Genomic DNA, 25,180 nt, shown 5'->3' on the forward strand with positions numbered 1-25,180 from the left:
AGCTACGTTGTTTCTGCCTTCAAATAGTTACACGGATGTACTTGCAGATTGAAATAATCCATATAGAGTTGAGGCTGCGTGTTTTAGCCCTATAACTCAAATTCACGACTATTTGGTGATTAGCCCCGGCTCTTCCGCTAGTCAACCCCCCCCCCCAAAACTACATCTACCAGCATGCCTTGGAGCTTGTCTGACCTCATCTCAAATAGCCCCGTAGGGCAACAAGGATGGTTAGTTTTGACCGGACTTATTTGTGCCAGAAAAAATTGACCCCAACTGGCAGCTATTTGAGCTTTTATATCTGTCGAACCCCCTTTTTTGAACTGTGGTCACTAAATGGAGGGGTTGGGACGTGGGGAGGCCCATCTATTTTCTCAATTGAATGGGGAGCGGGGACAGTGCCTCCGCCAATATAAAGACTAGGAGGGAATGTTGACCAGGGAGCACCGCTGCGGCCGATCCGAGGAGCAGGAACCGAAGCCCGGACTGAGTCCGAGAAAAGCCGGATCCGGACGGTTGGCTCCGGAACAGTTGGAAGTGGAAGATGGAGGAGCCGGAGGAATCCGCGCACAGTGGGCATTCGCTGCCCCCGGTTTACATCTATAGTCCCGAGTATGTCAGCATATGCGACTCGCTGGCCAAGGTCCCCAAACGGGTAAGAGAGGTCGAGATGAAAGACCGTTGGGGTAGGGGCGGGGGTGAGGGTGAGACGGGCGGTTGACGAAAGAGCATTAGAAAGTGGAAAGAATACTTGAGCTGTTGCAATCTTCAGGAGAAATTTGGGTAGCTGCATCAAGTAATGGAGGAAGTGTTCCCTTACAGTTTCTGACAGTGCAGCACTTATCAGCAGGGTGTCCTACAGACAAGGTAGGGTGGGGGGTACGGGGGAGGGGATAGCACAGAGGGGATGGTGTTTCTACTACAAGGGGATCGCTGAAGTCATGGAAAAGAAGCTGCGGAAGAAAAGTGTTTCGAGACTTAAGGAAGGCTCGTAGCTTTCGCCTTACCGATTTAAATATTTTGTATCTATAATGTCTAAATGTATGTAACTATTAAGTAAAAAGAAGGGAGGAGAGCTAGAAACAAAGTTGGTTCCTTTGTCCCGGAGGATGAAGTCAATGTGATTTCGCAGAATATTAAACTTTTAAAAGACATTAAGCACAAACAATTTTCTGTGTTTTTGTTTGTTTTTCGTTGCTGCTGCTACTGTTTCTAGGCCAGTATGGTACATTCTTTGATTGAAGCATATGCCCTGCATAAGCAAATGAGGTAAGTTGCCTTTCCTGAACCTAAGTTTGCATAGCCTTAACGTCCTGCTTCACGAGGGGGCCAATTAAAGAGAGAATTGTACTAGGTTTTTAGCTTTTCATGAGAGTATGTAACAGTTTTCGTCATCTGCCTGGAACCCAGTGGAAGCTCTTGAATTAAAAAACACCTTGAAAAAAGTGCGTGAAGCGCTTAAGATCCCTTAGAAACAGGACTTTGTTGCTGGGAGGGTAAATATCCTACGGATAGATGCATTGTGGAGATTTTGAAGTGAATATATTTGAGTGCTAAAACTTGTCTGATGGAAAAAGGTGTTCTGGTGGGACAAACTTAGTATTCTGTTTTTGTAACTGGTTTTCTAAGCCAAATCTGAGGCTACTTTATATCTCCCATCATAAGGTTTTCAGTTCAACTGAAGACTTTTAGAGACCTATCCTCCTAAAAAAAAAAAAAAAAAACAAACAAACTTTAACTCATGAGCCCCAGAAGTAGACAAGTTAAGGCCAATACAAACTCCTGACACCAGGCCAGAGTGCAACAGAGAACCAAGTGCTTTTTTAAAAAAAAGCTTGCTGTTTCCATATTTGATGTCATTGAGAGCAAGGATCATAACCCTGCCACTTGCAGGATTACTTATGATATTTTCTGGCCAAATAGATGAGTGTCTATGCAAGCTACTGTGGTATGCTTCATTTATCCCCCAGAATGTAGTGGATTAGGCTTTCATATTTAATCCTTATTATTAATAAAATCATTTATCAAGACCCTTCTTTAGGAATGTTTTCCAACCATTTTTAATCCATAAATTTAGTAAACATAAAAACCACATGGTTTCCATGGATGTTATTTAATATTTCAAAAAACTATTCTAAAAACAAAAGAAAACAAAACTATATATGCCATTTAGAAATCACATTAAAGCAAATCTGTCCCATTTTCTTGCTGTTAAGAAGAGAAACTTTCAGTAAGTATTTGTTAAATAAATGAAAGGGTGCTAGAAGAGCTTTTAGAGCTGAGAAACAGGTTCTAAGAAATTGTAAAAATTTTATTTTTATGAGCAGATTTTTCACCTCTGATGGTGTAGACATATTTTCTTGAGGAGGAAGCAGGAATCCTTGGATCATGGCTACATAATTAATTTTTGAGGCTGGACCACAGGATTTCTTCTGGCCTTCTTGGTGATCGTAGTAGCCTGTATATTAATTCATGGTTAACTCAGGGCAGTGTTTCGGTTGAACAAACATGAGAAACCACTGCTGCCTCCCTGTGGCCTGTGTTAGTGCTACTCCAGCTTTAACATGCATATGAATCACTGTGTTAAAATACAAATTCTGATTCAGTAGATCTGAGGGGAGGCTAAGGTTCTGCATTCTAACAAGTTCTGGGTAATGCCAACACCACTGATCTATAGTGCACACTTTTAAGTGGCAAGGGCTAGTGGCAGTGGTGGTGTCCGGAAGAGGAAAGGTGGAATAGGCAGATAGACATTAAAGATGGTAAAGGTGGTAAGTCTTGTTATTAGGTTTACTCCCTTCATTCTCTCATTCACTCCTACTTGTCACTGCTTGTGAGGAATTGTTTGAGAAGTCCTGTGCAAAGCTCCATTCTATCACTTCTTTCTAACAGAGGCAGATGTGAAGGACCAACTATAGAAACTTGTACATTTTGGGTTATTCATTCTTTATCCTTTAATATTAATAATAATGATGGTTATCCACTAAGCATTTTCATATATGTTATCATTTAATCTTTGGCTAAGTCGCATAAGGCATCCCTACTGTACAAACTGAGCTGCAAAATGGTCAAATAACTTACCTAAGGTTATCAAGCTACTAAGTATAGAGTCAAGACAGGAACCAGTTCTCTGATTCCAAATCTGACTCCAAATTCAAAATTCAGGACAACACAGCTGCCTTTTCAAGTAAAAATGTAGCTGAAATGAAAGGCTTACACAGGCCAATTAGAAACGGATTCAAATGGAAATATCCTTGCCTACTGGTTTGTCATGAAAGTTGTAACTCAGAGTAGAGTTTGCCTGACCACTTCATTATTTGTTTAAGTTAAATATGATTGCTCACTTATATTTACCTACCTGTGAACTCAGGGGGAAAAAAACTATCCTCTTGCCTCTTATTAATGGAATCATTACTGTAGATGTGAGGAAGTAAAAACTAGACAGTGCAGTGGAGGAACAGAATGTGCTTATTTCTTCACCCTACTGAAACCAGAAGCTGGGGGTTGTATTTTCTGCTGAGACTGCTGGCTCCTGCTTACAGATTCTGGCATACTCTGGGTCTGACTCACTCACCTCTCTTTGTTCTCTCTGTTCTGATTAGGATAGTTAAGCCAAAAGTGGCCTCCATGGAGGAGCTGGCGACCTTCCACACTGATGCCTATCTGCAACATCTCCAGAAGGTCAGCCAAGAAGGAGATGATGATCACCCGGACTCCATAGAATATGGGCTAGGTAAAGTTCTTACCAGGCAATGATGGGAGATGGTGTCCATCTGTAGATCGTGACACTTTAATCTTTTACAGGTTGCACCATGGTCTTTTGATATTTTTTTAATTAAGAAATTATGTGGGGTGGGCCACGGTGGCTCAGCAAACAGAGTTCTCGCCTGCCACACCAGAGACCTGGGTTTGGTTCCTGATGCCTGCCCATAAAAAAAGAAAAAAAAAGAAAGAAATTATGTGTTAACCATAAATTTTAAATCTCTTGGGTTGGCCACATAACTCACTTAAGAAAAAGTGATTGATGGATCAGTTGGAGGAAAACCTTTCAGTTTCCTACACCCTAACAACAATGCTTAGCTCTATCTGGTCTGGCTGTTTAAATGCTGTTTGGGCTTCCTGTGACCTGATATTTTAACTTGAGTGCAGATTTATAATCTTATCCCTCATTAAACAGCTGCATTTTTAAAAACTGTAAGTGGCCAATACGATAGTCTAGAGAATTAGCATGGTGTAGTAGAAAGAACAATGGACTTGGGAGTCAAGAGACCTGGGTTCCAGGCCTGACTCTGTGTGACCATAGACAAGGCACAGTTCCTCTCAAGCCTCTGTTTCTCCATTTATAAGTTGTGTGAGTAGTTAATCTTTAAGATTTAACCTTTCCAGCCCTAATATTTTTAAAACATCGTTTCCCAACATTGGAAGTGTTTCTGTTTCAGTTAGACCTGATGTTAGTCAGTACAGTAGCTTTTTGGTAGAGTATTTTGTTTTCACACCTCAACCTATGCCTCTTCTCTCTGAAATTCATCTTTTAACAAGCTTTTCTGATTTTTTGCCCTAAGGTTATGACTGCCCAGCCACTGAAGGGATATATGACTATGCAGCAGCTGTAGGAGGGGCTACCATCACTGCTGCCCAATGCCTGATGGATGGAAAATGCAAAGTAGCAATTAACTGGTCTGGAGGGTGGCATCATGCAAAGAAGTAAGAAAATTACCTTTCTGCTTTCTGCTTTCTGACTCTTTGAGTCAGCTTCTCAATTATGTAAACTCTTATGCATATTTTATTGACATTTGTTGAGAGATTTGTTTATATATAGCATTTTACTAGACTTTCTGAAGAGATGCAAATGAAATAGAAGAAGACGGCATAATAGACTGGAAAGAACACCAATGAAAATCAAGACATCTAGGTTCTAACCAAATTTTGTTCCTAACTTGGCTACTTTGCTTGAACAGATCAACCTCTATATGTCTCAATTTCTTCATTAGTAAAATAGTCAAGGAAAAAGATATAACTAGGCACTCTCTAAATTCCTTTTCACCTTTCTGGAAATTCCCCAGTCCTCGAGAGACTTATAACTAGAAACATTAGAACGATTAGAATAATTAGGGAGCCACATAAATCATGGAGTCAATTGAAAATATGTGTGAGCTGAAGAGGTTTAGCAGCAAAGAGAAATTAATCATGGATCCCTCGGAAGAGGTGATTTTTAGAAGTAGCTCTTGAAAGCAGTGGCAAACACTTTCAGATAGTTGAAAAATTTATAAGAATAGTTTTAAAACAAAGGACTGAAGAATCAAGAGGGGAACTTTTGCTTCCATCTCTAAAGAAAGTAGCAAACTAAAGTGTCTTAACAAAGGGCTTTTGAAACATCTGTTCTTAGGTGTTCTAGTTAGAGGAAAAGTTCTTTTGGAGTTTTGTGTTAACATTTCAAATATCAGTACTCTGATAAGGACTGCTGTGACTTATTCAGCATCTGGCATCTCATTTGATATGTCTGTAGTACTTCATAAATGTTGGAGAGGATTTCTTAAAATTTTGAATTTGCCAATCTGCTCTCTGAGTGAAATGAAACAGCTGTGATAGTAATTTTTTTTGTGTGTGATAGTAATTTTCATGCTACCAGCTATGATCTTGATAATCTTCAGTGCTTTGGAGTTAAGAGGAAAGAGCACTTTGTTTCTCAGAATAAAACATTGAGCACAGTTTCAGAATATGTAGGTTAAGGTGATAGCATGGAATTATTTATCAAATTTACAGAATTCGTGACCAAGGAAATTCTTGAAAATATCTAGTACTAAAATCTACTACTTAGGCAACAGAGCAAAGATAACCAATGTTTGGCTTGGCTTTAGTAATGAGTTTTACATGGTCTTAAAAACAAAAAAACAGCATCCTTATCTTTTCTACTATTTAAAATTGTATATATGTTCAAAATAAAGCCAGTGATCCCTAGGAGGCAAAAATGACCCTTTCTCCCTCACACTACAGAATGGAAGGAGAAAACCAAACTTCTCTGAACCAAGGACTCATGTGTTCCCTTGGGCTTAGTGAGTTGGAAAGGAAAGTAGTGTGGTTTCATGAAAAATGCCTGATCCTAGAAGTCAGATCTGGTCTCTCTGTTTCGCAATAGAGATCTTACGTACTTAAATTCACTACATAAGGCTTGAGTGTAGTCTCTAGCAGAGTACTCATGTACCTGCGATTTCTTATTACTATTTTGCTTTCAAAAGAAGTGCACTCTATTTTGAACGAATCATGGCTGCCTCTGGGCTGTGTGCAGGTGCACATGTAGCCTCACATCATTATCTTAACAGTCTCAGATAGCTTTCAGCTGATCCTGCCTGGAACCAGACATGCCTGCAGTGAAGGCAACTTACAGCGAGTCTCTATGGATTGCCCCAATTCATATCTGAATTCTGGGTGTTCTTGGCACCTCTAGAACCTCTGGAGATGAATTTGTGGTCAAAGGTTTGCCCACAAATGTACATCTGGCCAGCATTTACTTATAATTACAATATGTGTTTAAACCCCTCATCTCCAAATACATGTACTGATCCATACAAGCCATTATTCATTCAACAAGCATTGATTAAGCACCTACTATATGTCAAGCGTATGTGTATCATCACTAATAAGCAGAGATACAGAAATTGAAGCAATGTATATTTTTTCTCCTACCAAATTTGAAAAAAAAAAAGCAAAAAACTTTATTTCAAAATATCCAAGTCCTGGCAGGCTTACAAAGATACTGACACAACCTTTTCTGAAAACTTTGGAAGTAAGTGTTAAGAGTGGGGAAAAAAAATGTTCTTACCTTTTGACCCAGTAATCCTACACTTGGTAATCTATTCTCAGGAAAACAGCCAATCCTGTCCTAATGAAGTTCATGTCTTTGGGGGAAGACAGCAAATGATTGCATTTTAAAACTAAAGAAGAGGGATTCTCAAAGAAAATTGTGCAAAAGAAGAATAATGAGGGACTATTACTATTATTAAACATATAAAACTGGAAAAATGAAAACACTGGGACTACTGTTATATGATTAGACAGATAATGTCATAGGATACCCCTCAAAGAAACTTATTACTTATAAGAATTTATTATACAGGATACATTGCGAGTGAATGGGCATCAAAATAATTGATCAGTAAATGATACTATGACAGCTTGTAACATTTACACCATTATCTTTATAATAAACCAGCTGGATGGAAGAATTCAATAAAAAGAAGTAAATTTTAAAACCTAGAATAAATGAATATTTATCAAAAATTAATAGAAAAATTCACAAAGTGAAAGATCAACAAATTTGAGTAAAGCTTTAAAAACCAAAATAACTTTTAAGACGGTTTTTTGGCCTATTTTAAAAATACAATCTAAACACAGATTGAAAAAGCATATTTTCCATAAAAATGATGACATGTGACAGCTCTGTATTATATACAGTACTCATACAGTATAATGGAAAAATAAAGTATGGGCAAAGGACATGAGAAGACAATTTACAAAAGAATTTAAGTATTGCTAGAAAACATGGGAAAATGTTCATGATACTAATCAAAGAAATGCAAATTGAAACAACTAGGTAGCCTCTTTTTAAGCCTCTATTTAACAGAATTGAAAAATGTTACTCCTGAAGTTGCTAGTGACAGTATGGTTTGGTTCATCCCCTTCAGAAGGCAGTTCGGTAATGAATACTTTTTAATTCCTTTTGATCTAGTAATCCTCCTTCTGGGAATGATTCCTAAGAAAGTAATTCAAAATGTGGGGGAAAACCCCCTATTTGCATGAAGTTGTTTATCAGTGTTATTTGTAAAATAAATTTTAAAAAGAAATAACATGACTGTTTAGCAATAAGGGAATGGTATGTCCACTCTACAGAATATTATGCTATTATTTTAAATGATGGCATTCCAGAGAATACTTATGATATATGTTAATGAAAAACTAGGTTTTTAGAATTGTTACGTACATTGGAATTACAATTTTGTAAAAAAAAAAAAATACGTATGGAAAAAAAGACCGGTGGGAATAATAATAATGGTTATGTTAGGTTGACATTATTATTGGTGATTTTTTAAATGTTTTCTTCTCATTTTCAAAATTTCTGTAAGAAAGTTATATTACTTTTACAGGTATAATTGTTCTAGTCTGCCAAAGCTGGCAGAGTACAACACACCAGAGATGTATTGGCTTTTTTTTTAATTAATTTTTAAATATCAAAAAAACACCAAACAAACACAAGCATTCGTAATATTTGATCATTCCATTCTACATATATAATCAGTAATTCACAATGTCATCACATAGTTGCATATTCATCATCATGATCATTTCTTGGAATATTTGCATCTATTCAGAAAAAGAAATAAATTAATACATACCATACCTCCCTCCCCTCCCCCTCACCCATCACCAACATTTCACTCTAAATTTATTTTAACATTTGTGATGGATTGGCTTTTAATAAAAAGTGATTTATTTAGTTAAAAACTTAGAGTTCTTCAGAAGAAAGACAGCTAACTTTCATCTGAGGTTCTCTGTTACACGGGAAGGCACAAAGCAATGTCTACTGACCTTCTCTCCAGCTTCTGGGTACCAACAGCTTTCCCTGGGGCCATTCCTTTCTGCATCTCCAAATGTCTGGACTAAGGTACGAGTGCTGAGATGAGGTATGCTGAGCTGCTGAGCACTCTTCTGACCTTGCTTTTTAAGCCTCCAGCTAATTAAATTAAACATCACTCATTCCAGAAGGCACTCTGCCTAGCCGACTGCAGGTAGAAATACAGCAAATATAACAAAGGACCAAAATCTTTAGCTGTCTTAATTGATTTTTAAAAACACTAATACTCATAAATGGCAAAGGCATGAACAGACAATTCACAAAAGAGGAAACACAGTAAACAACATGATCAACTATTTAACATCACTAACAATTAGAAAAAAATCTAAATATGATATTTTCTCTATCAAAATTAAGCTGAAGGAAGGGAGGAAAGAAAGAAGGAAAATCTTTAACTTATACCATTCATTACCATTGGAGATTTATTCTAAGGAAAGAAACCAATCCAAAATATGGAAAAAGTTATGTGTATAAAGATGATAATTGCCCTATAATAATAGCTCATAATAGCTATAAAAGAAAGGTGGGAGGAGGTGAGAGACCTAAATATACAATAATAATGAAATGGTTAGACAGTATCCTGCAATATAGCCACTTGCTGTAATATTATATAACCATTGAAAGTGGTGGTTATGACAACTGTATAACAAAAAAAAATGCCTATTGTATAATGTTAAATTTTATTTTATTTTTTAAGGGCAGGTGGCTAAAGCATAGTCGGTTGGCACTGATTATAGTCATGTAAAAATATACATAGGAAAAAATCTTACAAGGAGGTGCAACAAAATGGTGATGGTGGCTTTGTTAAGGAGGTGATACTGTGCTATATATATATATCTATAATATATTATATATAATGTATATTATATGCATACGCATACATATCTACATACATTTTCTCTCCTATGCTTTCACTAATGTGATTGTTACTTTTATAGTAAAAACTGTTTGGAACAAGGCAGGAAACAATACAATGTGGTCAATATATGCTACAGTTATGTACAAAGTGGCATGGTCTACATTAGTGAAGATGTAGAATTTCAAGCAGAGAGAATAAAAAAAGTATAGTAGCATCAAAGTATGGAACATTTGAAGAACTGCAAATAGTTAAATGAGGCTAGAGTGTGAAAGAAAATAGGGCAAGATGAAATTATACGGATTTTGTAAATCATGACAAGAAAGTAAACTTTTTATCCTAGGGTTGGTGAGGATTTAGTGAAGAAGATTTAGTGAAGCTGCAATGTGCCGGTTGGATTGCAGGAAACTGAGACTGGGAACAGGAGACATTTATTTCAGCCATTTGTTTAAAAAATATTTATTAAGTTCCTGATGTTTATCACACAGTAAGGAAGTTAAAGAGATATAAAAGAAGTTCTTATTATTAGAGGGCAGTTGGTATTGGGTAAAAAGGCCACTTACTGAATCCCTTTAAAATGGGGCCCCAAATTTTTAAGTAAATAGTGGAAGGGGCAGGGTTTGATTATGATATTATCTTATTAACTAAAGACCTATTAAAATAAGCTTCTTTTGTCTTAATAAAATGAAATGCTAAATAAATTATGTGCATTCAACAAAGAATGCACATTGTTTTTGTTTCAGGCCTAAGTTTTCAAACAAAAACTGTATGATTTTTTTAACTTTGTTTTATTGTGAAAATAACATATATACAAAAAAGCAATGAATTTCCAAGTACATTTGAACAAGTAGTTTTATAACAGATTTTAAAGTTTGGTATGGGTTACAGCTCTACAATTTTTCATTTTTTCTTCTAGCTGCTTCAAGACACTGGAGACCCAACAAAATCAATATATTAATTCAGCACTCATACTCATTTATTAAACCTAATCTTCTCTGTATAACTCTGCCATCATCTTTGAACTTTCTCTCACTCTTTAGGGGTATTGGGGCTATGGACATTCTAACTTTTTCATTTTGGAAGGGGCTGTCAATAATATGGGATGGGGGATGGAACTAGTTGATATTCTGAAAAGGTTGGCCCCTCTGCCTTTTAGGACTTATCTGGTCCAGGGACCCATCTGGAGGTTGTAGGTTTCTGGAAAGTTACCCTCGTGCATGGAACCTTTATAGAATCTTATATAATGCCTTAGGTATTCTTTAGGATTGGGAGGAATGGTTTTGGTTTGGGTTTTGCAAGTTAGGGTAGGTTACAACGTCTAACTGAAGCTTGTGTAAGAGTGACCTCCAGAGTAGTCTCTTGACTCTGATCTCTCTCAGCTACTGATACCTTATTTGTTATATTTCTTTTCCCTTTTTTGATCAAGATGGCATTGTTGATCCCACAGTGCCAGGGCCAGGCTCATCCCTGGAGGTCATCTCCCATGCCGTCAGAGAGACTTTCATCCCTGGATGTCATGTCCCACATAGGGGGAGGGCAGTGGTTTCACTTGCAGAGTTAAGCATAGAGAGGGAGAGGCCACATCTGAGCCACAAAAGAGGTCCTCCAGTTATGATTCTTAGACATGCCTATAGGTAGGCTAAGCTTGCTCTATGTACATAAGTATGATATTTTGAGATTGTATACTTCACTTCTGGTGAGTCCTTTGCAGCATGATTATTCAGTTTTGTCAAGGGCTTCTTAATCCTTTAGTATTCAAATCATTATCTTTTGAATCATTTTAAAAAGTTTTATTCACATACTGTACAATCCATCCAAAGTGTACAATAAGTGCCTCTCAGTATAATCATAGAGTTGTGCATTCACCACCACAATCAATTTGAAAACATTCTCATTGCACTGAAGAAAAAAAATCCCATACCGCTTGTACCCCATTATTGACACTTGGTATAGTACCTTTGTTACAATTAATGAAAGAGTATTACAATGTTGCTGTTAGCTACAGACCGCAGTTTGCATTCATTGTATTTCTCCCCATACCACCCTATTATTAACACCTTGTAATAATGGCATACATTTGTTCTAGTTCATGTAAGAACATTATTATATTTGTACAATCAACCACATTCATCATCTACAACAGGTTTCCCTGTTATACAGTCCCATGTTTTATCCTGTAGCTTTTTTTATAGTAATACAATGACCCTTTCAACCATACTCACATCCATTATTCAGCACTGTTAATTACATTTACTGTCTTGAGCTACCATCACCTTTATCCATTTCCAAACATTTACAATCAACCTTATTAAAAATTCTGTATACCTTAAATGTCATCTTCCCATTTCCTCCCCTCTTTCTATCTCCTGGTAACCTATACTCTCCATTTTAACTCCTAGAGTTTGTTCCTTATAATTGTTCATATTAATGAGACCATACAATGTTTGTATCTGGCTTATTCCACTCAACAAAATGTCCTCAAATTTTATCCATGTTGTTGCACACATGAGGACTTCATTCCTTCTTACAGCTGAATAATATCCCATCAAATGTATATACCTCAGTTTGTTTTTTATCCATTCATCCATTGATGGACACTTGGATTGTTTCCATCTTTTGGCAATTGTGAATAATACCACTGTGAACATCAATGGACATATACCTGTTCTTATCCCTTATTTCAGTTCTTCTGACTATATATCCAAAAAACGGGATTCCCAGATCATATGGCAGTTCTATACTTACCATCTTAAGGAACCATCAGACTGTCTTCCAAAGCAGCTGCACCATTGTGCATTCCCACCAACAGTGAATAAGTGTTCCTGTATCTCCAATACTTGTAGCTTTCTGGTTTTTTTTAATACTGGCCATTCTAGTAGGTGTGAAATGATATCTTATTGTGGTCTTGATTTGCATTTCCCTAACAGCTACTGGTGTTGAACATCTTTTCATATGCTTTTTAGCCATTCATATTTCCACTTTGGAAAAGTGTCTATTCAAGTCTTTTGCCCATTTTCTAATTGTGTTGTTTGTCTTTTTGTTATTGAGCTATAGAATTTCTTTATATTCAGGATATTAACCCTTATTGGATATGTGGATTCCGAGTATTTCCTCCAATTGAGTATGGTCCCTTTTTTTTTTTTTTTTTTTTTTTGCCATGGGTGGGCACTGGAAATTGAGCCCAGGTCTCCAGAATGGTACGGGAGAACTCTGCCACTGCGTTGCCGTTGCTTGCCTGAGTAGGCTGCCTTTTTACCTTCTTGACAAGTTCTTTGAAGCACAAATGTATTCAGTGTTGAGGAGACCCCATTTATCTATTTCTTCTTTCATTGCTTACACTTTAAGTGTAAGGTCGAAGAGACTACCTCTTATGACAAGATCTTGAAGATGCTTCTCTACATTTTCTTCTAGGAGTTTTATGGTCCTAGCTCTTATATTTACATCTTTGGTCTACTTTCAGTTAATTTTTTGTAAGGTATGAGATATGGGTCCTTTCTCATTCTTTTGGATATGGATAGCCAGTTCTCCCAGGACTGTTTGTTGAAGAAACTGTTCTGTCTCAGTTGAGTGGACTTGTCTACCTTGTCAAAAAACAATTGACCATAGATGTGGGTCTATTTCTGAATTTTCAGTTTGATTCCATTGGACAATATATCTATCCTCATGCCAGTACTGTGCTGTTCTGACCACTGTAGCTTTTTAATATGTTTTAAAGTCAGGAAGTGTGAGTCTTCCAACTTTGTTTTTCTTAATCAAGTTGTTTTTAACTATTCGGGGCCACTTGCCCTTCCAAATAAATTTGATGATTGTTTTTTCAATTTCTGAAAAGAAGGCTGTGGGAATTTTGATTGGGATTACATTGCATCTGTAAATCAGTTTGGGTAGAATTGACATTGTAACTCTATTCAATCTTCCAATCCATGAACATGGAATGTTCTTTCATTTATTTAGGTCTAATATGATTTCTTTTAGCAATATTTTCTCAATTTCTATGTATAGGTCTTCTATGTCTTTGTGAAATTTATTCCTAAATATTTTTTAATTCTTTTAGTTGCTATTGTAAATGAATTTTTTTCTGTGATTTCTTCCTCAGATTGCTCATTACTAATGTGTAGAAATACCACCGATTTTTCTCTGTTGATCTTGTATCCCACCACATTTTTTGAATTCGTTTATTAGCTCTTGTAGCTTTGTCATAGCTTTTTCAGGACTTTCTAAATATAGGATCATATTGTCTGCAAATTGTGAAAGTTTTACTTCTTCCTTTCCAATGTGGATGCCTTTTATTTCTTTTTCTTGCCTAATGGCTCTAGCTAGAACTTCTAGCACAATGTTGAATGACAGTGGTGACTGTGGGCACCCTTGTATTGTTTCAGATCTTAGAGGGAAAGCTTTCAGGCTCTCACCATTAAGTATGATGGGAGCTTTTGGAATTTTCATATATGTCCTTTATCATGCTGAGGAAGTTTCCTTTGATTCATACCTTTTGAAGTTTGTTTATCAAAAAAGGATGCTGAATTTTGTCAGATGCCTTTTGTGCATCGATTGAGATGATCGTGTAGTTTCCCCTCTCCCTTTGTTAATGTGTGTATTCCATTCACTGATTTTCTTATGTTGAACTGGCCTTGCATACGTGGAATAAAACCAATTTGGTCATGGTGTATAATTCTTTAAATGTGCTGTTGGATTTGATTTGCAAGTATTTTATTGAGTATTTTTGCATCTATATTCATTAGGAAAATTGTTATGTACTTTTCTTTGCTTGTAGAATCTTTACCAGCCTTTGGTATTAGGGTGATGTTGGCTTCCACAGAATTAGTAACATAGTGTTCCCTCTTCTTCAGTTTTGGAAGAATTTGAGCAGGATTGGTATTAATTCTTCTTGGAATGATTGGTAAAATTCATCTGTGAAGCCATCTGGTCCTGGACTTTTCTTTGTTGAGAGGTTTCTTATGACTGATTCAATCTCTACTTCTAATTGGTTTGTCGAGGTCCTATTTCTTCTCAAGTCAGTGTAGGTTTTTTGTGTGTTTCTAGGAAATTGTCCATTTCATCTCTTTGCTGACTTACTGATATATGGTTGTTCATGGTATCCTCTTATGACCTTTTTTATTTCTATGGGGTCTGTAGTAATGATCCCCCTCTCATTTCTGATTTTATTTATTTGCATCTCCTCTCTTTTTGTCTTTATCAGTCTAGCTAAAGATTTGTCAATTTTATTCTTCTCAAAGAACCGACTTTTGGTTTTCTTGATTCTCTCCATTGTCTTCTTTTTGGTGGTGGTGTTTTCGATTTATTTCTGCTCCAATCTTTGTTATTTCGCTCTTTCTGGTTGCTTTGGGATTAGTTGCCATTCTTGCTATAGTTTCTCCAGGTGTTCAGTTAGATCATTGGTTTTAGCCTTTTCTTCCTTTTTGATGTAGGCATTTAGGGCTATATATATTTCCCTCTCGGCACTGCCTTCACTACATCCCATAAATTTTGATATGTTATATTCTCATTTTCATTCACCTTGAGATATTTGCTGATTTCTCTTGCAATTTCTTCTTTGACCTACTGACTGTTTAAGAGTGTGTTGTTTAACCTCCACATATTTGTGACTTTTCCTGTTCTCATCCTATTATTAATTTCCAGTTTCATTCCATTATGGTCAGAGAAAGTGCTTTGTGTAATTTCAGTCTTTTAAAATTAGTTGCAACTTGTTTTGTGACCCAATATGTCATCTATCCTGTAGAAAGATCCATGAAAAAAATGTGTATCCTACTATTTTGGTGTACAGTGCTCTGTAAATGTGTTAGGTCTAGTTCAGTTATCATGATAACTCTGTTATCAAGTTCTCTGTTTCCTTTTTGATTCTCTGTCCTGATGTTCTTTCTATTGGTGAGAATAGTGCATTAAAGTCTCCAACTATTATTGTAGAGACATGTATTTGCCCTTCATGTTGGCAATGTTCACCTCATGTATTTTGGGGGCACCCTGGTTAGGTGTATAAATATTTATGATTGTTATTTCTTCTTGGTAGATTGTCCTTTTTTTTTATTTTGATCATTCCATTCTACATATATAATCAGTAATTCACAATATCATCACATAGTTGCATATTCATCATCATGATCATTTCTTAGAACATTTGCATCTATTCAGAAAAAGAAATAAAATGAAAACAGAAAAAAATTTATACACACTATACCCCTTACCCCTCCCTTTCATTGATCACTAGCATTTCAAACTAAATTTATTTTAACATTTGTTCCCCCTATTATGTATTTTTATTCCATATGTTCTACTTGTCTGTTGATGTGGTAGATAAAAGGAGCATCAGACACAAGATTTTCACAATCACACAGTCACATTGTGAAAGCTAAATCATTATTCAGTCATCCTCAAGAAACATGGCTACTGGAACACAGCTCTACATTTTCAGGCAGTTCCCTCCAGCCTCTCCATTACACCTTGAATAACAAGATGATATCTACTTAACGCGTAAGAATAACCTCCAGGATAACCTCTCGACTGTTTGGAATCTCTCAGCCATTGACACTTTGTCTCATTTCCTTCTATCCCCTTTTGGTCGAGAAGGTTTTCTCAATCCCTTGATGCTGAGACTCAGCATATTCTAGGATTACTGTCCCACATTCCCAGGAAGGTCCACACCCCTGGGAGTCATGTTCCATGTACACAGGGAGAGGGTGGTGAGTTTGCTTGTTGTGTTGGCTGGAGAGAGAGGCCACATCTGAGCAATAAAAGAAGTTCTCTTGGGGTTGACTCTTTGGAGTAATTTTAAGTAGGCTTGACCTAACCTTTGTGGGTTTAAGTTTCATGTGAACAAACCCCAAGACTGGGGGCTCAGCCTATAGCTTTGGTTGTCCACACTGCTTGTGAGAATATCAAGAATTCAACTTGGGAAAGTTGAATTCTCCCCCTTTCTCACCATCCCCCGAAGGGGACTTTGCAAACACTTTTTTATTCACTGTTAAAATCACTCCGGGATTTATTGGGGCATCACTCTGGACAAACCACCAAAATTTCATGTCCTACTCAAGGTTCCATGTACTTATGGTGTTCAATTAAGCTGTCTACATAAGTTATATTAGGAAATGCACTAATCAAAATATAAATTTTGTCCCAAATAAACATTTTTTGCTTTAGTTTCACACATAAGGTAAAATTTTAAAGTATTAATTACCCTCTATTTTCAGCACGCTGCAGTAATGACATTCCTTTGTTCTTCCTCATGCAAAAATGTTTTTTTAATTTGTAAATTTAGTCACTATCATTATACACTCTAGGCATTCCTAGATTATACCATCTTGGTCTTTATTGTCTATCTTTCTTTCTGATTTCATTTGTGCCCCCAGCCCTCCTCCCTCTATCATTCTCACATTCAGCTTCATTCAGTGTTTTAACATAATTATATTAGTTACGTAGTATTGTGCTGTCCATTTCTGAGTTTTTGCATTCAGTCCTGTTGCACAATGTGTATCCCTCAGCTCCAATTACCCAATATCTTACCCTATTTCTGCCTCCTGATAGGCTCTGTTACCAATGAAATTCTCAGAGTTTATTCACTAATGTCAGTTCATATCAGTGAGACCATACAATATTTTGTTTCTGGCTAATCTCACTCAGCATAATGTCCTCAAGGTCCATCCATTTTGTTACATATTTCATAAGTTTATTCTGTCTTATGGCTGTATAATATTCCATCATATGTATATACCACATTTTGTTTAGCTGCTTGTCTGTTGATGGACATTTTGGCTGTTTCCCATCTCTTTGCAATTGTAAATAATGCTGCTATAAACATTGGTGTGCAAATGTCTGTTTGACTCCTTGCCCTCATGTCCTCTGAGTAGATACCTAGCAATGGTATTGCCGGGTCATGTGGCAATTCTATATTTAGCTTTTTGAGGAACCGCCAAACTGTCTTCCATAGCAGTGGTACCATTTGACGTTCCCACCAACAGTGGATAAGTGTGCCTCTTTCTCCACATCCTCTCCAGCATTTATCATTTTCTGTTTTATTGATAATGGCCATTCTGGTGGGTGTGAGATGATATCTCATTGTGGTTTTGATTTGCATTTCTCTAATAGCCAGGGAAGTTGAGCATCTCTTCATGTGCCTTTTGGCCATTTGTATTTCCTCTTCTGAGAAGTGTCTGTTCAAGTCTTTTGCCTATTTCGTAATTGGGTTGGCTGTCTTTTTGAATAATCTCTTTATAAATTCTGGATACTAGAACTTTATCTGATATATTGTTTCCAAATATTTTCCCATTGTGTAGACTGTCTTTTTACTTTCTTGATGAAGTTCTTTGATGCGCAAAAGTGTTTAACTTTGAGGAATTCCCATTGATCTGTTTCTTTCTTCAGTGCTCTTGCTTTGGGTGTAAGGTCTAGGAAACTGCCTCCTAGTATAAGATTTATAAGATATTTCCCTACATTGTCTTCTAACGGCTTTATGGTCTTAAATCTAATGTTTAGGTCTTTGATCCATTTTGAGTTAATTTTTGTATAGGGTGTGAGATATGGGTCCTCTTTCATTCTTTTGCATATAGATATCCAGTTCTCTAAGCACCATTTATTGAAGAGACTGTTCTGTCCCAGGTGAGTTGGCTTGACTGCCTTATGAAAGGTCAATTGTCCATAGATGACAGGGTCTATATCTGAACACTGTTCTGTTCCATTAGTCAGTATATCTATCTTTATGCCAGTACCATTCTGTTTTGACCACTGTAGCTTCATAATATGCCTTAAAGTAAGGTAGCGTGAAACCTCCAACTTCGTTTTTTTTCCTCAGGATACCTTTAGCTATTTGGGACACCCTGCCCTTTGAGATAAATTTGATTATTGGTTTTTCTATTTCTGAAAAGTAAGTTGTTGGGATTGTAATTGGTATTGCATTGAATCTGTAATCAGTTTAGGTAGAATTGACATCTTAACTATATTTATTCTTCCAGTCCATAAACATGGTATGCCCTTCTATCTATTTAGATATTCTGTGATTTCTTTTAACAATTTCCTGTAGTTTTCTTTGTATAGGTCTTTTGTCTCTTTAGTTAAATTTATTCCTAAATATTTTATTCTTTTGGTTGCAATTGTAAGTGGAATTCTTTTCTTGATTTCCCCCTCAGGCTGTTCATTACTAGTGTATAGAAACACTACAGATTTTTGAGTGTTGATCTTGTAACCTGCCACTTTGCTGTACTCATTTATTAGCTCTAGTAGTTTTGCTGTGGATTTTTAGGGGTTTTCAATATATAGTATCATATCATCTGCAAACAGTGAGTGTTTTACTTCTTCCTTTCCAATTTTGATGCCTTGTATTTCTTTTTCTTGTCTAATTGCTCTGGCTAGAACTTCGAACACAATGTTGAATGGCAGTGGTGATAGTGGACATCCTTGTCTTGTTCCTGATCTTAGGGGGAAAGTTTTCAGTTTTTCCCCATTGAGGATGATTTTAGCTGTGGGTTTTTCATATATTCCCTTTATCATTTTGAGGAAGTTCCCTTGGGTTCCTATCCTTTGAAGTGTTTTCAACAGGAAAGGATGTTGAATTTTGTCAAATGCCTTTTCTGCATCAATTGAGATGATCATGTGTTTTTTCTGCTTTGATTTGTTGATATGATGTATTACATTAATTGATTGTAGAATTAATTGATTGTAGAATGTTTTATATTGCCCTAGGTGTTCTTTAGGATTGGCTGGAATGGTCCTGGTTGGGGGTTGGCAGGTTATGATAGGTAGCAAGGTCTAACTGAAGCTTGCATAAGAGCAACGTCCAGAGTAGCCTCTTGACTCTATTTGAACTCTCTCTGCCACTGATACTTTATTAGTTACACTTCTTTCCCCCCTTTTGGTCAGGCTGCAGTTGTTGATCCCACGGTGCCAGGGCCAGATTCATCCCTGGGAGTCATCTCCCATGTCGCCAGAGATTTTCACCCTGGATGTCATGTCCCATATAGGGGGTAGGGCAATGATTTCACTTGCAGAGTTGGGCTTAGAGACTGAGGCCGCATCTTAGCAACAGAGGTCCTCCAGAAGTAACTCTTAGGCATGCCTATAGTTAGTCCTAGCTTCTCCACTACCTACATAAGCTTCACAAGTGTAAGCCTCATGATCAATGGCATGGCCTATTGATTTGGGTGTCCCTAATGTTTGACACAGTATCAGGGAATTCCCTGGTGGTGAGGTTTAATAGTTCCATATTCTTTCTTCCATCCTGTTCTAGTCTGCTAGCTGCTGGAATGCAATATACCAGAAATGGAACAGCTTTTAACAAGGGGAATTTAATAAGTTGCTAGTTTACAGTTCTAAGGCCGAGAAAATGTCCCAATTAAAACAAGTCTATAGAAATGTCCAATCTAAGGCATCCAGGGAAAGATACCTTGGTTCAAGAAGGCCAATGAAGTTCAGGGTTTCTCTCTCAAGTGAAAGGGCACATGGCAAACCCAGTCAGGGCTTCTCTCTTGGCTGGAAGGGCACATGGTGAGTATGGCATCATTCTAGCTTTCTCTCCTGGCTTCTGGTTTCATGAAGCTCCTCGGGAGGCATTTTCCTTCTTCATCTCCAAAGGTCGCTGGCTCGTGGACTCTCTGCTTCATGGTGCTGCAGCATTCTCTGAATCTCCCATTCTCCAAAATGTTTCCTCTTTTATAGGACTTCAGAAACTAATCAACACCCACTCAAATGGGTGGAGACATGTCATCCCCTAATCCAGTTTAACAACCATTCTTAACTAAATCACATCATCCAGGGAGATGATCTCATTACAGTTTCAAACATACAGTATTGAATAGAGATTATTCTACCTTTATGAAATGGGATTTATATTAAAACATGGATTTTCTAGGGGGTATACTTCCTTTCAAACCAGCACACATCCCTCAGGGGACTTTGGCAATACTTTTTGATTATCTGCTTAATATATTCTAGGATGTATCCAAGCATTACAATAATCTATACAGGATTAAAGGACCTCTTTCTTATTTTGGGCTCCCTGTGTTTCAGTTGTTCAAATGAGCTATACAGATAGGTTGAATTAAATTATGCACTGCAGAGAATATTAGTTTCAAACCAAATAAGCCTTTCTTCCATTGGTCTCAAAGTATGTGTGTATGGTTCTAAAATATAGACACTGTCTTCCTTACCCCTGTATTCAGAATTACTTTGAACCCAATGTGTTTGGCTTCATTCCTATCTCTGAATATCGGGTTATCTATATAAAACAGCCTCCCCAAGTCCAGAAATAATCATTACCGCTGTAGACTTAATATGACTGCTCTAAAAGCTTACAATCTAGGCCTCTGTTTTCTTATAAGCATTTTCTAAAGGTGAGCATACCATGCTTCTTCTTTTGTTTCTGGCTTATTTTGTCTCACCAAATGTCCCACATGTTCATTCACATCGTTGTGTGCTTCCAACTTTGTTCCTTTTCTAGCAGCACAATCTTCATTCGTAAGTATACACCATAATTCGCCAATCTGCTTCTCCGTCAGTGCATCCTTCAGCCATCTACATTCATCGGGCATCATGTATAGGGCCCAAAGTCCACAGTCCATCAACATTTTCAATTTTATATAATTTCACTGTTCCCAAGAGAAAGAAAACCAATAAACACACCCTCGCAAAATAGGAAATCTAAACCTCCTCTTAACTCTTGTCCCTCCCCCATTATTTACCTCTGCTGTTGGTGTGGTAGTGTTGATGGCTTCCTTTTGAACATAGCTCATAGCATGCAATAGCAGTTTTCCCCCTGTACCCTGGACTTAAACATTCTTTGTACAAGAATCATATCTTTAAAGTAATTCTTGTGAGAACTAACTCATATTTCTAAGGGTTAATCAGTAGAACACGTAGAACCCCTTTCAATCTTGTTCATCTTCAATATGGTAATATTACTTATAGACCCACTAGACAACTACCATCACTTTTATCTGTTCCCTTACATTGGAGTTCAACCTCATTAGCTAACAGTTCACCCATCTCCAGCTTCTGTTTATCTCTGAGTGCGCTATCTTCTGTATTATAAGCCTCTGATTATACCTTTATGCTGATCATAAAAGTGGAATCATATGGTATCAATCCTTTTGTGTCTGTCTAATTTCACTCAGCATTATGTCCTCAAGGTTCATCCATCTTGTCATGTGCTTCAGGATATCATTTTGTCTTACTGCTGCATTATATTCCATCGTATGTATATTCCACATTTTGTTGATCCAGTCGTCTGTTGATGGGCATTTGGTTTGTTTCCATCTTTTGGCGATTGTGAACAATGCTGCTGTGAACATTGGCGTGCAAATGTCTGTTTGTATCATTGCTTTCAGCTCTTCTGGGTATATACCAAGTAGTGTTATTGCTGGGTCATAGGGCAACTCTATGTTTAGTTTCCTTAGGAACCACCAAACAGTCTTCCATAGTGGCTGTACCATTATACATTCCCACCAGCAGTGCATAAGTGTCCCAGTTTCTCCACATCCACTCCAACATTTATAGTTGCCTGTTTGTTTAATAGTAGCCATTGTTATTGGTTGTGTGGTAGTATCTCATTGTAGTCTTGATCAGCATTTCCTTTATAGCCAATGAAAATTAGCATCTCTTCATGTGCTTTTTTTTTTCACGTGGGCAGGTGCCAAGAAACGAACCCAGGTCTCCAGCATGGCATGGCAGGCGAAAACTCTGCCTGCTGAGCCACCATGGCCTGCCCTCTTCATGTACTTTTGAGCTATCTGTATTTGCTTTTCAGAAAAGTGCCTATTCATATCTTTAGCCCATTTTATAATTGGGTTGTTTGTTCTTTTATTGTTGAGTTGTATGATTTCTTTGTATATACAGGAAATCGAAACTTTGTCTATGTGATTTCTAAATATTTTCTCCTTTTGAGTTGGCTGCCTTATCACCTTTTTTTTTTCTTTTTTTTCTTTTTTTTAATTTTTTACGTGGGCAGGCACCGGGAAACGAACCTGGGTCCTCTGGCATGGCAGGCAAGCGTTCTTGCCGCTGAACCACCGTGGCCCACCCCTCATCACCTTTTTGACAAAGTTTTTCAAGGTGCAGAAGCATTTGATTTTGAGGAGTTCACATTTGTCTAGCTATTCTTTTGTTGCTTGTGCTTTCGGTATAAAGTTTAGGAAGCTACCTCCTTTTACTAGGTCTTGACAATGCTTCCCTCCATTTTCTTCTAGAGCTTTATGGTGGTAGTTCTTATATTTAGGTGTTTGACCCATTTTGAATTAATTTTTGTGTAGGGTGTAAAATAGGGGTCCTCTTTCATTCTTTTGGCCATTGATATCCAGTTCTTCCATTCCCAAGTATTGAAAAGACTATTTTGTCCTAGTTCAGAGGATTTGGAGGCCTTGTCAAAAATCAGTTAACCATAGATTTGGTGGTCTATTTCTGTACTCTTGATTTGACTCCATTGGTCATTGCTTCTATCTTTATGCCAGTACCATGCTATTTTGACTACTGTGGCTTTAATAGGTTTTAAAGTGAGGGAGTGGGTGGGTAACGGTTGCTCAGTGGCAGAGTTCTCGGCTGCCATGCCGGATACCTGGTTTCAATTCCCAGTGCCTGCCCATGCAAAAATAAATAAATAAATAAAAGTCAGGGAATGTTACTCCTCCAATTTTGTTCTTCGTGTTTAGGATGCTTTTAGCTATTTGGGATCTCTTTCCCTTCCAGATGAATTTGGTAATTAGCTTTTCCAAATCTTCAAAGTATGTTGTTGGAATTTTGATTGGTACTGTGTTGAATCTGTAGATCAATTTGGGGAGAATTGACATCTTAACTATATTTAGCCTTCCTATCCATGAGCAGGGAATGTCTTTCCACCTATTTACATCTCATTTGATTTCTTTTAGCAGTGTTATGTAGTTTCATGTATACAAGTCCTTTACATCCCTATTTATGTTCATTCCTAAGTATTTTATTCTTTTAGTTGCTATTCTGCATGGAATTTTTTCTTTAACTGAGTCCTCAGCTAGGTCATTGCTTGTGTATAGAAATGTTACTGATTTTTACACCTTAATTTTATATCCTGCCACCTTGCTGAATTTGTTTATTAGCTCAAGTAACTTTGCTGTAGATTTCTCAGGATCTTCCAAGTGTAGCATCATATCATCTGCAAATAATGAGAGTTTTACTTCTTCCTTTCCAATTTGGATGTCTTTTATTTCTTTGTCCTGCCTGATTTCTCTAGCTAGAACTTCTAGCACACTGGTGAATAGTAGTGTTGATAGTGGCCATCCTTGTCTCCTTCATGATGTTGGGGGGAAAGCTTTCAGTCTCTCTCCATTGAGTACGATACTGGCAATTGGCTTTTCATATATTCTCTTTATCATATTGAGGTAGTTACCTTTGATTCCTATCTTTTGGGGTGTTTTTATCAGGAAAGGATGCTGAATTTTGTCAAATGCTTTTTCTTTTTTTTTGTAATATCTTTGTCTGGTTTTGGTATGAGGATGATGTTGGCTTCATAGAATGAATTAGGTAGCTTTCCCTCCACTTCAGTTTTTTTGAAGAGTTTGAGCAGGATTGATACTAATTCTTTCTGGAATGTTTGGTAGAATTCACATGAGAAGCCATCTGGTCCTGGACTTTTCTTTTTGGGAAGTGTTCTAGTTTGCTAGCTGCCAGAATGCAATATACCAAAAACGGAATGGCTTTTAAAAAGGGGAATTTAATGAGTTGCTAGTTTACAGTTCTAAGGCCGAGAAAATGTCCCAATTAAAACAAGTCTAAAGAAATGTCCTATCAAAGGCATCTAGGGAAAGATACCTTGGTTCCAGAAGGCCGATGAAGTTCAGGGTTTCTCTCTCAAGTCAGGAGGCACATGGCGAGCACAGTCAGGGCTTCTCTCTCTGCTGGAAGGGCACATGGCAAATATGGTGTCATCTGCTAGCTTTGTCTCCTGGCTTCCTGTTTCATGAAGCTCCCCGGGAGGCGTTTTCCTCCTTCATCTCCAAAGGTCGCTAGCTGGTGGACTCTCTGCTTCGTGGTGCTGCAGCATTCTCTGCTCTCTCTGAGTCTCTCATTCTCCAAAATGTTTCCTCTTTTAGAGGACTTCAGAAACTAATCAAGACCCACTCAAATGGGTGGAGACATGTCATCCCCTAATCCAGTTTAACAACCATTCTTAACTAAATCACATCAACCAGGGAGATGATCTCATTACAGTTTCAAATATACAGTATTGAATAGGGATTATTCTATCTTATGAAATGGGATTTATATTAAAACATGACTTTTCTTAGGGGGCATACTTCCTTTCAAACCAGCACAGAAGCTTTTTAATAACTGATTCAATTTCTTTACTTGTGATTGATTTGTTGAGGTGATCTATTTCTTCTTGAGTCAAAGTTGGTTGTTCATGCCTTTCTAGGAAGTTGTCCATTTCATCTACATTGTTGTATTTATTAGCATAAAGTTGTTCATAGTATCCTGTTATTACCTCCTTTATTTCTGTGGGGTCAGTGGTTATGTCTCCTCTTCCATTTCTGATCTTATTTATTTGCATCCCTTCTCTTCTTCTTTTTGTCAATCTTGCTAAGGGCCCATCAATCTTACTGATTTTCTCATAGAACCAGCTTCTGGTTTTATTGATTTTCTCAATTGTTTTCATGTTCTCAATTTCATTTATTTCTGCTCTAATCTTTGTTATTTCTTTCCTTTTGCTTGCTTTGGGGTTAGTTTGCTGTTGT

General features: G+C 37.2%; 1 protein-coding gene across 2 annotated transcripts in view; it reads left to right on the forward strand.

Moving 5' to 3' along the window:
* The first annotated feature begins 214 nt into the window (after positions 1-214).
* The window catches only part of HDAC8 (histone deacetylase 8), a 517,539-nt gene continuing 492,573 nt past the window's right edge, over positions 215-25,180 (forward strand). The window contains exons 1-4 of one of the 2 annotated variants that reach the window (XM_077145822.1): positions 215-655; positions 1,217-1,269; positions 3,603-3,733; positions 4,563-4,704. In XM_077145822.1, the coding sequence (XP_077001937.1) occupies positions 545-655; positions 1,217-1,269; positions 3,603-3,733; positions 4,563-4,704 (437 nt within the window). In that variant the 5' untranslated portion in view covers positions 215-544. The remainder of the gene's footprint in view (positions 656-1,216; positions 1,270-3,602; positions 3,734-4,562; positions 4,705-25,180) is intronic. The other variant, XM_077145823.1, reaches the window with a different exon arrangement.

Source organism: Tamandua tetradactyla, chromosome X, assembly GCF_023851605.1.
Source record: "Tamandua tetradactyla isolate mTamTet1 chromosome X, mTamTet1.pri, whole genome shotgun sequence".
NCBI classification, from domain to species: Eukaryota; Metazoa; Chordata; class Mammalia; order Pilosa; family Myrmecophagidae; genus Tamandua; species Tamandua tetradactyla.